The sequence below is a fragment of the Castor canadensis genome, chromosome 12, assembly GCF_047511655.1.
Source record: "Castor canadensis chromosome 12, mCasCan1.hap1v2, whole genome shotgun sequence".
Taxonomy (NCBI): domain Eukaryota; kingdom Metazoa; phylum Chordata; class Mammalia; order Rodentia; family Castoridae; genus Castor; species Castor canadensis.
This window is the reverse complement of record NC_133397.1, coordinates 14,957,498-14,974,152: the sequence shown is the minus strand read 5'-3', so window position 1 is coordinate 14,974,152 and position 16,655 is coordinate 14,957,498. Positions and strand designations below refer to the sequence as shown.

General features: G+C 41.8%; 1 protein-coding gene across 12 annotated transcripts in view; it reads right to left on the bottom strand.

Moving 5' to 3' along the window:
- Nucleotides 1-11,471: 11,471 nt before the first annotated feature.
- The window catches only part of Kcns3 (potassium voltage-gated channel modifier subfamily S member 3), a 41,979-nt gene continuing 36,795 nt past the window's right edge, over nt 11,472-16,655 (bottom strand). For all 12 annotated transcript variants that reach the window (XM_074049223.1, XM_074049218.1, XM_074049214.1 and 9 more), the window contains one exon: nt 11,472-14,427. In XM_074049223.1, the coding sequence (XP_073905324.1) occupies nt 12,896-14,371 (1,476 nt within the window). In that variant the 5' untranslated portion in view covers nt 14,372-14,427 and the 3' untranslated portion in view covers nt 11,472-12,895. The remainder of the gene's footprint in view (nt 14,428-16,655) is intronic.

Sequence of the window (16,655 nt, the reverse complement as noted above, 5' to 3'; positions counted from 1 at the left end):
GTGGGAATCCATTCTCTTCCTATCCCTCCTTTCTTCCCAGCTGCCATGAGGTGAGCAGCTTCCTCCATGATGTGCTGCCTCTTCACAGGCCCAAAAGCAATGGGGCCAACTGACCACAGATTGAAGCCTCCAAAATAGTGAGCTAAAATAAACATTTCCTTTTTAAAAACTGTTTTTTATTCCAGGAATTTTGGTACAATAATGTGAAGCTCACTAACACAACTTTCCTTTCCCAGCCTGGGAAGAATGCAGAATGGGTACAGGTATAAAATAAAATTGCTGTGGTTTATGACTAACATGATAACAAAAGCTTTCATAGAAGATTGAGGCACTTGTCACATGGAAATGTGACAGTTTTGCTTTGTGACTGCTTCTTGGCCACTGTGAATACCCTCGAGTGAACTGAAAAGGGTAGATAATCTGCCCTTCAGAGTCAGGAAGACTCAAGTTTTAATCCCATTTTTTAAAAAAATCCCATTGGAAGCATCACCTAATCTGAGTCTGTGTACCTGAGTCTGTTCTCTGTGGATTGATGCTAAAAATGATCCTTTACTCACAAGGGTTTTTTTAAATATAAAAAAAAAATACAATGCCTTGCACAGAAGCATTCAAAAATTGAAGAAAATATTGTTATTGAAGATATTATGTTGTGGAAGTTGTAGTTGTTTTATAACCAAGGAAGCCTTCCTGCGTCTAACACCTTTATTTAACAGAAACCTGGGAATGTTTTATACAATGATTTCCCCATGAGTGGCTATCACAGTGTCTCATCATCAAATTTACAAATCAGCCACTGGCTTATTGAAACCACCAAATGTGCAAGAAGTAGCCCAGTGCCTGATACACAATCAGAAGAGGCCTGAAAGACAGCAAGCCCAGGTTTCACATGGAAAGGCAGCTGACGAAACAGGCACTTGCATACATTGAACAGTTATACAAAGCAGCCGGTTAGCGTGTGCATGGGGCCAACAGTTGGTGCAGTGTGTCTTGTCTTCCCAGCCTACACCTGTGAAAACAGGGATTCGAGTTCCATGAACCCAAGCTGAGGCAGCCAGGAATAAAATGCTTTAGGAGTTCTGAACCAGAGTTCTGAGAAATGCTTTGCTGAGGTTGAGCTGGAAGGACAGTGTTGAATGCATAAGCCAGAGGCAGGAGAAGAACTGGAAAGAGAAGTCAAAGTCAAAACCAAGACAAGGACAAAAGAGAATCTGAACAGAAGTAAAGCATGAAGCCAGATGATGGCAGAAAACACATTCAACTGTTTCATTTTTGCCTTCACTGGTTCCTATGCCTGCAACCCAGAGATCAGGATAGGTACCAGGGCCACTGCAGGTGCCTGGGAGCCATGCGCGCACAGCCGTCACTCTATTCTATTCTACTTTTGCAAACTCATTTTCCTTCTTTCCTTTTTTTTCACTATTAATTTCCAGGCATTTGTTTAAATATATAAGCTAACTAAAATCTTTTGAAGAAGCAGTCATGGTGTAAGTGTATGTATTCAAGCTATTTTAATTTTGTCGTATTAGATGTACACATCTTTATAAACTAATTAAAGTCCCTTAAAATAAGCCAGAACCTAAGGAATTAAATATGCTTTGAAATGTATGACTATATTTATTTTCCAATTGCCACTTTTTTCTCATCTAACTCATCCTTGTCTTTTTTGTTTCTTTCATCTTTAGTCCATAGAATTTTGATGAAAGTAGGTGGCTGAAATTGAGACATGTTTGGAAAACTAATTTTTAACTCTCTGCAAGCTGCCTGTATTATTTTTATCACTGTGACAAAATTCATGAGATAAACAACTTAGAAGATGAAGACATTATTTTGGCTCCTGGTATCCAGGAGTTTTAGTCCCTGATCACTTGGCTCCATCACTGTGGGCTAATGGTGAGGCAGAGCATCATAGTAGGGAGCGTGCGTCAGAGTGAAGCTGCTTACCTCATGGCAGCCAGGAAGCAGAAAGAGAGAGAGAACCAGAGGAAGAGGACTGGCACAAGATATAACCTTCAAAAGCATGCCCCAATGACTTACTTCCTCCAAAAAGGCCCCACCTCCTAACAGCCCAATCACCTCTCAATAGCACCACCAGCTGGGGACTAAGCCTCAACACATGTACCTTATAGAGAGATACTTCATATCCAAACCATAATACCACCCCAACCTTTTCTGGAATGGAGCGTATAAATAAATAAACAAATAAATTACGCTGCCTCTTAGAAACAATAGATACCATGTACTGAGTACCTGCTACCTGTGTTATTTCATGTAATCCTCATGATCATTAGTACTCCCATTTTAGTGTTAGGAAGGGAGATCACATGCCTGTGTCTTGGTGGATAAAGATGGGATAGATCAATAATTTTTCAAAAGATTTAGGCAATGGCCAAGCTTGGTGGCTCATTCCTGCAATCCCAACTACTATGGAAGTAGAGCTAGGAGGATCATGGTCTGAAGTTGGGTAGGCAAAAACACAGACCGTATCTGAAAAACATACTAAAGCAAAAAGGGCTAGGGCCATGGCTCAAGTGATAGAGTGCTTGCTTAGCAAGTGTGAGGCTGTGAGTTCAAAGCCCCAGTACTTCCAAAACAAAATCTGTGTACATGATAGCCGTATCACCAACGTATCTCAACAAGATGAAAATCCAACGCATTTTTTCAATTTTCCATTCTGACTTAAGGGAGTGCACAGGGCAAAGTTCTGATCCCTATATCTTCAGGAAATAAGTTCTTTGCATCCTGCAGAAAAGGAAAAAATAATGAATAAACAACCAGAGGGTTTGGAGACACTGTCCAGTCACATAACTTGTAAATAACTGAGAATGGTTGGAAACTCTATCTGCCCAAAGTCCAATGCCTGTGTATTCAGCCATATAGCCTCAGCTATTACACCATACAAAATGTTCACTGTTTGTTCACTCTTTAATTTCTTTCGACTTAGAGAAATTCTGCTTTTCATCACCCTATGGAAATTTAGGCTTAGACAATAAGCATATATACTAATACGCTGGTTACTGATATTGCTATGAGTAATGAACTGCCTGTTGTCTCTGGTCCAGGAATTGTGTGCTCTTTGCTGGTATCCATGAGTTTGTGGCAACTAATTTATTATCAAGCAAATAGGGAAATTTTCAGAGCCTTCACAGTTCTTGACAGGATCAGGATCAATAAATTCCACTGTTCTCACCAATACCAAAGAAAGTCCTCATCACCTCACAAGCCTCAGCAATAGGAACAACGTCAAGAAAGTATAAGCAATCAATTCTCAGCATCAAATTTGGAGGTCGTACTGGTAGTAAATGTTAAAAACACAGCCTCTTGAGATAAACAAAATCTTTTCAATTAAAATTCTAGATGACCATAGTCATATGACTTAAATGAGTATTAAGTCAGTGTGTTTCCGTGGTTGAGTGACCATGTTTTCAGTCCTTGGAGGGCATGAATGCTGAGGTCAAACTTCCTGGATTCAAATCTAGCTTCCCCACTACTAGCTGCAGGACTTTGGGCTTTATTCTTCCATTTTCTCAATGGTAAAATATGGATAATGATGGTACCTCACCTCATGGAGTTGTTGAGAAATTCAGACCTGTTAATTTAGATAAAACGGTGCAATGCCAAGCGCACACACACAGTGTTGTTTTTGTACAGCTGCCAATACAAGTGCAACACATTCCAATGCATCCAAATTCCTTTAGAACTCCAGGTTTATTAGATACGCTGATTGTAGACAGTTTCTTGACATGGGATGATGAAGACTGTTTGTCCCAGGATGAACCTATATAGCTATGTGATTGGTTGCAGCCTGGTGTTCAGAAAGGAAGGGAAACCTTGCCAAAGGTTTATGGACCAAAGTTATGATTGTCAGCACTTGGATCCATGTTGCTTTTAGAATGCTTCATTGTTCGATAAGACAATACTGCATTCACCAGGGTAAGCAAGTCTGTTGATTCTCAAGAAAGCTCCCAATGCCCAGGAATCTCCTGACTCATGATGCACATGATCTTTAGGGAAGAGGAGAAAACAATCAGTCAGTGTGGCTCTTGACCAGAGCCCAGAGCCACACTGGAAGTTAATGTCATACTGATGAGCATCACAAGTTTATCAAAGAATGAGGGGGAGAGCAAGGGATTGTAAATCTGAATCTCCAGTTTACTGTCTACACTACTCAGACTCACTAAACAGATGTCAAGGATTATGTTAGGATTATGTAATAAAACCTTAGCCAAGAACAAAATGCTAGTTAATAAAAACAGAAGGAAAATAACATTTATTGAATACTGTGTTAGTCAGCTTTCTATAGCTGTGACAAAAAAAAACTTGAGAAAAACTACAATGAGGGAGGAAAGAGTTATCATAACTCATGGTTTCAGAGACTTCAGTCCATGATCACTTGACCCCATTGCTTTAGGCAGGGACCATGTGGTGGAACAAAGCTGTTTACCTCACCTCATGACACCCAGGAGAGAGGGCGAGGGAGAGGTAGAAGGAAAGGGAGAGAGAGAGAGACAGACAGACAGACAGAGAAAGAATAAATGAGAACAAGTGCAAGGGGCCAGAAATAAGACATACCCTTCCAAGGCAAGTCTCTAGGACTTACTTCCTCCAGCTAGGCCCAACCTCCTACAGTTTCTACCATCTCCCTACCATCCATTCAATTATGAACCTATAGGAGGATTAGTCCATTGATGAAATCAGAGCTCTCATGATCCAATCACTTCCAAAAAGTCAGTTGACAACCAAGCCTTTAGTGGACAGTGTTTGGGGGACATTTCAGATCCAAAGCATAACAAGCACCTACTATGTATCCTTAATGTGCATTATCTCAACCATGTGAGATGGACCTTAACAGCCCATGGAGGCTTCAGAGAGGTTAATTAACCTGACCTTAGTCACAAAGTAAAAAAGTAATGAAGCCAGGCCCTGAACAAAAATCTGATCTCCAAGGCCTGTGCTGTTTTCCTACTTGACTTAGACATTACAGCCCTGGATGACCACTCCATTAGATTACATGATTCTTATAAGCCAGCACTGTCTTCTTTTCAGCACTGTGTCAGAGCACATACACAGTAGAGGAGAACATGACATAGAATAGACTGCAATATATTCCTGTTGAAGGAATGGAATGCCAGGTCTCTCTCTCCCCAGGGCTTTCAGTGGGTGGGGCTGAAACCCAGCTGGTTGGTTATTTGGTTTTTAGGAGTACATTTGGTTATTTAGGTTATTTGGAGTACATTACCAAGGAAAATGATCTAACATGGGAGTACACATAGACTGGGGGAATGAGGTACACTGGAGTAAGGAACAGAAATAATTTGTCAAGACTCACGGGCAGATGGTGAACAAAAGTCAATGCTGAGAGCAGGAGCCAGCTCACACCCAGATGCAGTAGAAACAGGAAGGGAATGATGGAGAGGGCCTGTACCTACTGCTATGAACACCGTGGAGGGCTTTGGCTCGTTTTTATGAGTTGCTCAGCTGTTAGGTCTGCCCAGAGACAAAGGGTATAAGCAAACACAAACGATTCCCATGAATATTCCCAACACAATCAACACCCTAGGAAGCCTCGGTAGGATTCAGAAGTCCTGGCCTCTGCAGCCCCCAGCAATGAAGAGAGATGATGTCTGTGCTGGCTCTGAAGGCTTCTCTTACGAGGTAGTGGGAGGGATGAAGTGAGGGTTCTGAGCACACTGACGCCCATGGTTCACTTTCTCTATGATGCCGTGCACCAGGATTCTCCCTTTATCTCTAGATCCTGCTAGGGCTGACATGGAGAAGGATGCATCAAGTCTCTGACCCAGATCTTTGCCCTCTGCTCAAACCACAATTAAAACTGCATATGCAGGAGTTGTCCTCATCTGTGCAGAGAATCCCTTGCAATGGTAATTTTGCTGACAGAATTTATGAATTCATCATTAGCTTGTCAGCAACAGGAAGGCTATTTGTTGCTGGCACTCAGGGATGAATGCATGTGCTGTGCACGCAGACAAACATCTTTTACAGTTTATAAATACCATAGCACGTGCTCCCTGTTCCAATGGGAATAGAGCCTGTTGGCCTGCCACAGACAAGGCACAGTTTCATCAGATAATTGCTACTGGAAAAAGAGCTGTGTGTGCTTCATACATCTGGCCTTACAGCACCATGGAACTTTTCAATAAAATGTTCACTCATGGTGGTGGCAGGCAGGATTTGTTTGGAAGGTAAAACTGGGTTCAAATGCTACTCAGTGCTTCAAGAGCCAGATATTCTGTTTGTTGATTTTTTTTTATCTGTTTAATTATGCAAGAAAGTTCATTGTGGACCCACATGTAGGTGGGTCTTCTTTGTCTTTCTTACCAGAGAAAGGGGTGTCCTGATGGCTTCTTACTATAAAGTGTTTAAGAACATACTTGAAGCATTTTTATATACTCACAACTGCAGCCTTATTCTTCCCCTTTCATACATTAAAACACAGAAGCTTAGAGTCAAGTGGGTTCCCTGAGCCCAGTCAGAGAGGAATAAATAAATCTAGAGCACAAACGAAAGGTATTCTGACTCCAGATTCAGTGCTCTTTCCCATCTTTGAATCCATTGCATCTCTGATATTTTCTGCTTTCCAAAATTCCTTACAAATCTACTCAAAAATTTCTGCAATATTATTTGTTAGTCTGCTATTTCAGATTTACACTTTGTCATTTGACATCAGCTTCAATGTCTTTTCACACAATAATATGTCATAAATTATCTTTCTACTGATACCTCTAAATGTTTTGACAGTCAGTACCTAACCACCTGAGATAAGCTAAAAGGAGTTGTGCGTTGTGATATGGAAAACCATTTGCAGAAACATATGATATGTCAAACACTGTAAAAAGTACTGTAAAGAGACCAGCATGCTTAACTCTCACACTGTTCCTGTGAAGAGGTTGATATTATCACCACATACATATCAGAAGACTGAGGCTCAAAGAGGTTAAAAAGTTTCCCATGATCCAAGACAAAGCTAGGATTACAATTTAAATTTGTCTGACACAAAAATGTATGCTTTTATCCACTGTCCCTTTTTCCCAACCAGTATGGTGCATTCATATTAGCCCACAATTAAAATTAAAGGTCCTTAGCAGTCATTTAATAATCCTGGAGTCATCCTCACCTAAGGATGTAGGAGACTGAATAATGGTTCACAAAGATTTCCAGGTCCTAACTCCTGGAACCTCTGAATGCTACGCTATATCGCAAAAAGACTTTGCAGATGTGATTAAGTTGGGGATCTTGATGTAGGGAAAGTAGCCTGAGTTGACCATGTGAGTTCCAAATATACTCGTGCGTGTCTTTATAAAGCAAGGCCGAGAGAGATGTGGCACAGAGGACAATTTGGCCATGGAGGCAGAGATGGGAGAGAATGGCCACAAGCCATGAATACAGGCAACAGAAAACCAGATTCTCCCCCTGAAGCTTCCTTATTTTAGCCCCTAGGACTTGGTTCAAAACATCTGGGCTCCAGAACTGGAATAGAATAGATTCCCATTGCTTTAATAAGGCCATCAAGTGTGGAATAACTTCTCGTAGCAGCCATCGGGAGTTACTGCTTCAGGAACGTTGTTTAAGCTTTCTACTGAAAATCTATCTGATCCGAATATTGATCAAATTGTATGAACTTAATAAACAAACATTTTCTCTCTCTTCTCCCACCTGCCTGGAAAAAATTAAAGTGAGTAAAGCTTTTTAAAATGGGATTTTTTTTCCCCCCAGGGGTGGTTTACTGAGATTGTAGCCCAGGGACTCATACATGCTAGGCAAGTGTTCACCACTTGAGCCATGGCTCCAGCCCATTTGTGTGTTTGTTTGATTGCTTTTAATTTTGTTTTTGAGACAGAGTTTTGTGATGCCTTTGCCTGGGCTGAACGTGGACTTGAAATCTTCTGCTTCCACCTCCTGAGTAGCTGGGATTACAGGCACAGACCACTATGCCCAGCTAAAACTGGGATTCTTTATAGCAGGCAAAGAGCACTCCAAGTGGAAACCTAATGAGTTGAAAAACATATTCGTTATTCAACAGGAAATTAGTGGTTGGTTCCACTTGCAGTGGAGGGAAACAAAGACAAATGCACCTGAAACTGCCCTTCACAATGTGTAGGTTAAATTTAAGCTGCAGGGAATGTCATCTCAGCCCCCGAAGGTCTTTTAAAAACTGAGAAAATAAAAATCCATCCTTGATACCTTGAGAATCTAAGCAGAAATCACTTCAATTATTCTTTGGGGTTCACTGCATTCATGTGAGTTCTGACCACACGATATTTAGAAATTCTTACCTGAACCAGGTGTTCAAAAATGTCAAATACTTAGAAAGTAATACGTATGCAATGCCTTCTAAGACTGAGTGCTTTGTAGTATTAAGGAATTATCATTAACTTTTCATTTTATTAATGGCATGGCAATTATGCTCAGAAGGATTGCTCTCTTAAAGATACTCACTGAAATATTTATGGATTTAATGATAGGATGAACTTTGCTTCAAAATAAACAGAGAAGGGGAAAAAGTGAGTCATGAAAAAGATAAAATATTTCTTATGAGTAGATAATTGCAGAAGCTGGGTGATGGGCAGATGTAGGTGGATGATACCATTCCAGCCACTTTTGTATAAACTTGAAATCTTTCATAATAAAAAGAAACCAGGACGCGAAGCAGAGAGGGAGGGAGGGAGGGAAGGAAGAGACCGAGCTATAGCTGTGTTCTAGTCTGGATTTGGTCTCTATGCTGCCTTGAGCAATTCACTCTTCACTGCAAAATGGAGGGCAGGGCAAATGACCTCCAGAGTCCCTCCTTGCTGTCACATTCCATGGCTATAAGCAGTGCTTATACATCCAAAACCTCCCTGCCTTTTCTTTCTCAGCTCACCCCTCCTCTCTCCTGCATTCCTAAATGTTTTGGACTTCGTCCTGGCAGGACAAAATGACAGATGCTGAAAATGACCAAGGGTTAAACCAGGGGTGATTTGAAAGCAAACCAAACTAATGTATTCATTGCTACTCCCCCTAACCTCTTGCCAGCCCTCCAGGGGCCTTTACTCCTGCCACAGACACAGGAAATAAGTGACCCTTTACATAGTTTTCACTTTGTTTGTCTGTCTTCTTTGTTTGTCTTGCTTTGGTGGTACTGGGGATTGAACCTAAGGCTTTGTGCATGTTAGGCGAATGCTCTTCAATTTGAGCTATGCCCCCAGCCCTTTTGTTTTCATTTTGTTTTAAGACAGGGTCTCATGCTACCATTGCCCAAGCTGGCTTTAAACTCTCCATCCTCCTTCCTCTGTCTACTGAGTACTGAGATTATAGACATGCACCAAAACACCTACCTTGCAAATATTTCTAATAACCAAAGTTTTAAAGTAGCCAACTCCCTAGGTCTGCAATAACAAGAAAAAAATTGGATTGACCAGTACTCTATTGGCAGAGAATATAAGAAAAAATAGATGGCAGGTTAAAACTTATTTTTATTATGCAAGTGTATAATCTAAACAAAGTTCAAGCAGAACTAGTCGATTTGGAAACTACTGTTTCCAAACAATATCTAAGCACAAGGAACAGAAAGAAACCCAGCAATTATTCTATTCACCTCTAGCCTGAGAAAACCAGCTCAGAGAGGCACCTCCTGGCCTCCTCATCACACAGCTGTGAGTTTTACAGAAAATCCCAGATCCGTGATACTTGCTTCTTCCTTTAAACAGGCATCATAAGTTTGTCTAGGACCCTGAGAAGCACCTTTTGGCTAACACAAGTCACTCTTGACACTAAATTGAACCATATGGAACCTGCTGTTATTCTAGATCAAAAAAGATAGATATTGACAGTTCCATGTGTTACAAATCACTCTCTCCTGGATGATAATGAAAGCTTCTCAAGTAATATGAATCAACCTCCAAGCTTAAAGACCCACCATGACCCCCAAGTGTCCCCCAAACCCTTGAGTTAAGTATAAAATTAACACATGTGGAAGAACTTGGGCATGTACAAAAGCAACTGAGAGACCAAATATCTCTGGCAAAAAAAAAAAAAAACAGGAAGAATAAGTAAAGTCACAAAGTCTACCTGTATCTGCCCATCTAAGCCTCCACAGGATAAAAAAGAACCAGCACACCTAAAAGTGGCAGATACTTTCAATAAAGTAGGGTGTTCAGCAAAGGGAAAGAAAAGAGACACCACAAAGGCAAAGATCAGCAAGCAGTGTATGTGGCCAAAAGAGAAGAGACCACCTGTCCAGTATCAGTGAACTCACTAGACTCCCAAAAACCCAGGCCCCAAACATCAATCCATTGGGGCAGGTCACTGGGTCATTCCATGACCTTTCAAACCACCATAAAGAACACCTGAAGATGATAGCAAAACAATTCTGAAGAACTGGAAGAGAATGAGGACACAGAGTAGGAAAAAATTTTAAGATGAAACTCCCTGAATTGGTCTCACTCAATTGAACCCCAATTCCCAGGACCTATCAATGAAGAAACAGGTATCACTGGGCCTTAGATTGTGTTGCCTGGCTTCTTCCTCTGCCACTTCACTCCCGTAGCCCTTGCCAGTATCCCTATAAGGTGGGCATTTAGCCAGCCACTCCACCATTCCTGAGCAAAGGGCTGCCATTTCTTCTCACGGAAATGAACAAGAGGAGGCCCATGTGGTATATGAGAAGCCTAGTTCAACACAAGGCCCTGCAAATTTTTGTCACCAGAGCCTCTTGATATGGCATAGATTTTAACAGAAGGATATGGCAAGGATTGAGATGAGGGGGTGAGGGGGAGAGAGTGAAGAACCCCCATGAGCACACTTAGAAGCACCATTCCTATAGGGTGATAATGGACAAAGCCCCCTTCTGTTCCCACCAGAGACAGACATTCCTGAATTCTTGTAGAACTGCAGGTTTTCCACCATGTTTACCACTTGGTGTCCTCAAAGCAGGAATCCTCAGAGGCTCTTCTGGCTTCAAGAACATTCTACAAAATTTTGAATCTCTAAATAAACATGTCTGTTTTCTGGATCAGGAAAGGAAAAGTATACATCCAGCATTACTCCTTTCACTTGCATACTGGAAAAGTCAAATTTGGAGAGCAGCACTCATCTCTCTGTCTTCAGGGGAAGCCTGTTCTGATACTTCCTTAAATCCATTCCCTAAGAGGGCAGGTCAGAGCCTGGGCTCTGCCTTCAGAGTTCACTCCATTCCTCACTGTGGGAACTTAAGGAAACCTCTTTTCCTGTCAACCTCAGTTGTTACATCTTCAAATAAGGACAGTAATAATCCCTTGCAAGGAATAAATGAGGTTATATTGGCAAAGCACTCACTTAGATAGCTATTATTATTGATGCTGTAGTGGTCATTATCTCTACTATTACTATTTAAGCAGTCTTCAATAACTTCACTACTAATTAGGAAATATTAATAAAACAGGATCCCAACTTCTGCTATGCCTCAAAACCACATTTATGCCAAAATCAAAAAGACATTTGGAAGGAAATAAAGATGTTTTTAATTGAGCATGACTGACACACATGCACATAATACACCTCCAGGTTTAAAAGAGTGACCAGTTCCATCTTGTTCAACTCAGAACTTACAGACACGTGAAGAGGAATGAGGAGTCAAAGAGGTACCAATAACCTGCAGACGATGTTCTTCTTTCAATGAAATGCATCTCCAAATATAAAAGATTAGGAAGTAAATCCATATGGCTCATCCATTTGAAAGAGCACAGGGAAAGAACCGTGCAGCCGTCCTGACAGCATGAGTTAGCAGGGCCATACATCTCCAAAACGAAGACTTGAGCTAAGCTCTCCCCACATGAGATGGAAATGCTCAGTCACTGCTCTGGCAGTCATTCTGTGTGCCTTCTTTCCTAGTAAGGGGTTTCTATGTAAGGTGCTGCCATCACTGTCTCTGCAGCTATTTGGAAATGCTGGCTCATTTTATAGCTTTGGCACAGCATTTTTTCAGTGATTTATGCTTCACACCTCTGGCCATTAATGAATCACTTCTGTGTGTTTGCACAACATCTCTCCTTTCTTCCGTTCACTGGATGGGTCTCTGCCTGGGAGTTGGCAGATTTACTCGGCTCTGTAAAATTTTCAGGTGATGAGGTTTTATCCTAGCAGTAGAAATTATTACAAAATTCAAAATATCTACTGGAAATATGTCTGTAAGGATACACACTTCATTCATATTTTCCCAACACCTACGTGCTTAATCAATGTACACTGGGCAGTACAGTTTAATCAGGGATATGTTTTTCCACCTACCAACCACAAGACTGCTAAACTGCATATAATTGGTGTAGATTCAAAATGCAAAAGGAAAAGACTGGATATTCCAAAAAGGTCATTTCCCCTCTAAGCCAATTGTTAATACTGAAATGTACTTATTTGACATAAGAACACACAACCAAGAAATTCTCCATACTGAATTAGGAAGTTTATTCGGCTCTCAGTTTCCATGTCTAGAACATGAACACGGATGTACATGCATTGTCTCAGTTTGTGGATCTTACATGCATGTAGTCTTCTGTCAGCTGGACCTATGAGTCTACTTGTCAGTAATTTCTAGTTAGCTCAATGTGAGTAAATGACAAATATAGAATGATGCATAAGCCGTAGCAATAAATCCCACCCAATATCATTGATATTTTTTTTTACCCAAAAACCGTATCACAACTCTCTCTTGTAAAAAATAAATTTCAGAACAAGGCATTTAATTGACCTCACTGAGAAAAATAAAGATAATTCTATCATTTCAGAATTCAGCAATGAATGTCCAACTATGGCTAAAAGGTACACCCTGAGAATTAAATGATTTTAATGAACCCACTGAGGTTTATAAAGCTGTGTTAACCTAATGTTGGAAAGGAACACGAGATACAGGCACAAATGTCCCTGTTCATTTTGTTGTGCAGTTCTCCAAGGATGTGATGTTATAAACATCCTCGTTGTCTTCGATACTTGAAGCATCTGTGGAGTCAGGATCGCTCACCACAATGCCAACAGAAGACAGACTGGTAATGAAGGCATGCACCCGCTGTGCATAAATGTCCCTAATGTTAAAATAAGGTAGCTCATGGCACTTGTCTGGTGGCTCCTCACTGCTCTGGTCGACGTCAATGTCTTTTTGCTTCTGGTAGTACTTGGAAAACTTGTTGAAGATGATGGTGATGGGAAGGGCCACCACCAAAATGCCACAGATGATGCACATGCTGGCAATGACCTTCCCAGCCAAGGTGACAGGGTGAGTGTCTCCATAGCCCACCGTCGTCATGCTGATGGTGGCCCACCACCAGCAGACAGGGATGCTGGTGAGGCTGGATGTCTGGTCATCTTTCTCCACAGAGTAGATAAGCACAGAGAATATGGAAATACCAACAGACAGGAAAAGAAGCAGCAGTCCCACTTCATGGTAGCTGTGTCTCAGTGTGGCCCCAAGAGAACGAAGTCCTACTGAGTGCCGAGCAAGCTTCAGGATTCGGAAAATCCGCATAAGCCGGAGAATCTGGACCACCTTGCCCATGTTCTCAATGTCCTCACTCTCATCTTCCTTGGTATCTACCGCCAATGTGGCATAGAAGGGAATAATGGAGACAAAGTCAATTATATTCAGAGGGTTCTTCCAGAATTTCTTTTGACAGGGAGCAGCAACCAGCCGAATGGCAAGTTCCCCTGTGAACCAAGCGATACATGCAATCTCCACACCCTCTAACACAGGGTCATCCACCTGTCCATCCTCACTCTGGAACTCTGACATGCTGTGGACACACATGGCGACAATGGAGGCCAGCACAACACTCAACGAGGAGATGGCGATCAGCTTGGCTGACAGGCAGTATGCTGGGTTTTCCATTCGAATCCAGATTTTTTTCCGGAGCTGACCAAATCGCAGCTGGTCAAACTTCTCCAGCTCTTTCTCAAACAGAGAAGACTCTTCAAAGGAGGAGTCAGTACTCACGTCATTGCTCTTCTGGTCCCAGTCCTTCTCATGGCTTTCCTCCTTGCGCTCCTGGTAGCGACCGCTACAACAGGAGTCAATGAAGAGCTCATTGATGCCCCAGTACTCGATCTCCTGGCAGAAGGAGAACACACACAGCTCCTCCATGACATGCAGCTTCCCCGTGTAATAAAAATTCAAAACATATCTGAAGAGGGAGGGGTTCCGATCGAAATAGTACTCTTTATCAGCCACACTGTAATCATCGCACAGCTCCAGAATGGCCTCTTCAGAGTGGCAAGTTAGCAGTTTCCCCAGTCTGGTATGAGGGAATCGCAGGAGCGTGCTCTGGTCAACAGTCTGCTTAAAGCCCCCCACGTTCAAGTTGACAAGTTCTTTGTCTTGTCCAGGGCGATGGAAAAACTCACCAAACACCATGATGGATACAGCAGGCAGAGTTCTGGCCAGGAAGCGGGAGGAAGATCACACTGCGCCTGGAAGGAGCAGAAGATGGTGTTACACGGGTGTCATCCTGGCTTGCTGAGCTTATTTTTAATCTGCCCTTTCCAGGATGATGGGCTATGTTAAAAGCAAAGCAGGAAATGCAATAAAACAATATACAATTATACATTTTAATAACAAGAAAGTCAAAAACTTGAGTTTAAAGATCTGGTTTGTTAGGAAAAGGGAAAGACTGCAATATAATTTTTATGAGCCCTAAATCTTATTTCTCTATTTGTTAAGCATTCAAACTTCACCTTCTGCCCTTGTCCCCCAAACAACAGTTCGCTTTAATCACTTACACAGTAAGCATCTGCACAGTCTCAATCATGAGGCTTTCCATGTTGGGGAATGCTCAGTTCTGATGTAACAGGCCAGCTGCTGCCAGGCTCATAGCCCATTCTTCCCCATACCCAGGCTCAGACCTACAGAAAGAGCAGTTTCCTCCTCTCTGCACTTGACCCCCACCTACCCATGGGAGGCTCCACTCAGCTCTTTTAAAGGATGTGAGTTTCTCTTCATACTCTGATGACTTATTCCTTTAAGAGAGCTCCGTTTCTTATGTTTGGATGTGGATAATCAAGAGGATATAATTATCTCCCTATTTTTAAGTACCCTATACCTTGGAGATACCATTACACTTGGCAGGATAGTGTTTCAGGGATGACACATGGAAAAAAAACTGACGGGAAAAACTTTTTAAGTTAATTGCACTATCAGTTTCCCAACCCAAACACATTCCTCCCCCATCTTCCTCTCTCTAGACAACCTCCCATACAACCCTAATCAATGACTACTTCTCCATTGATAGTCTACACTGGCTGAGCACACAGCCTGCTTTTAGTTCACTAACCAGGAGGTACCAGATCCATTTCTCAGGGAGAAGTCAGGTTCTGACCAACGCCCAATACACTTCCTCAGAGCAGATGGTACAGCTAAAAAGAACAGGAGACTATCAAGTTCTAAGTTTCTACCAGATACTCTTAGGTGCCTGACCCACGCATGTCTTTTAATCTTTCCAACATGATAAGGGAAGTATGTGGGAAAATGGTTATTCAGAGAGGTTGAGTACAAGATCACACAATAGGTAAATGTTGGAGGCAAGCTTTTAAAACCAGGTTGAATTAACTCCAAAACTCATGTACTCTCCACTACAAAAACTCTCCCTACCCATGTTTTCTCCCTTATTCTAATCCAATAATCCAGTCTGGAAAGTGCCATACCATGGGTAAATGGAACATATTTGAGATTCTTGAGAAAAGTGCAGAGACTCCTGCAGGAAAGACTTTGAAGCAGAGGTCATGTGCAGCTTGAATGATAAAGGCACAGACAGAGCTGACCAAACAGAAAGACAAAGGGTGTTCTCAGCAGAGGACATCAGAGGCAGACAGAAGACTAATGGTGAAGAGGCTGCCATATACATCAGTCTGAAGAATGTGGATTTTATCTTCATAAAGACAGCTAAAGGGCCTTAATCAATAAGTGAGCATTGTTGCATTTGTGACTGTGACTTACTAAGACCCCACTGAGGTACGCCCTTCTGCCTTTTGTGTCATGACATAGCACAATGCCCTCACCCATTGGCTGCCCCATGCCTTTTATACTTCTCACCCTCTAGAACTGTGAGCAAAACTTTATAAATAAAAACCCCTTCCTTTATAAACTAAAAACATAATAAAAATGATGACTCCACTGACAGCAGCGTGGAAGATCTCAAGCAGAAAGGCTGGAACCAAGGAGAGTAGGAGATGCAGTATGACAGGTGAGAGGAGGTAAGGACCCAAACTCATGCAGTGGGGGTTGTATAAAGAGAAAGTGACCAGTTCAAGAGAAATCTGTAAAGCACAATTGCTGAGACTTTATAGCTGATTGGAAAGAAAGAGAACAAAGATGCAGAGGGTTAAGGAGGCTGTGTTCTCATCTGCACAACTGAGTGAACAGTTACACCATTAGAAGAGGCAGGAAGTCCCCTTATGCTATGAAAAACCAAGGCTTTGAGTGAGAGACAAGATTTCTGATCTGAAAAGGGCACACCAGAGGTCACACCCTTAAAATACAGCCTATGCCATCCCCCCATGAGGAAGTCCATAGTTATAAAGAATACAAGGGTTTTTGTTCCCAAGACGCCACACTGAATGTGTCCCATAAAATCAGAGACAAAGCAAGACTTCATATACCTCCAAATGATTTGATGGCCTCTTCCAAAAACTCAATTTCCCCC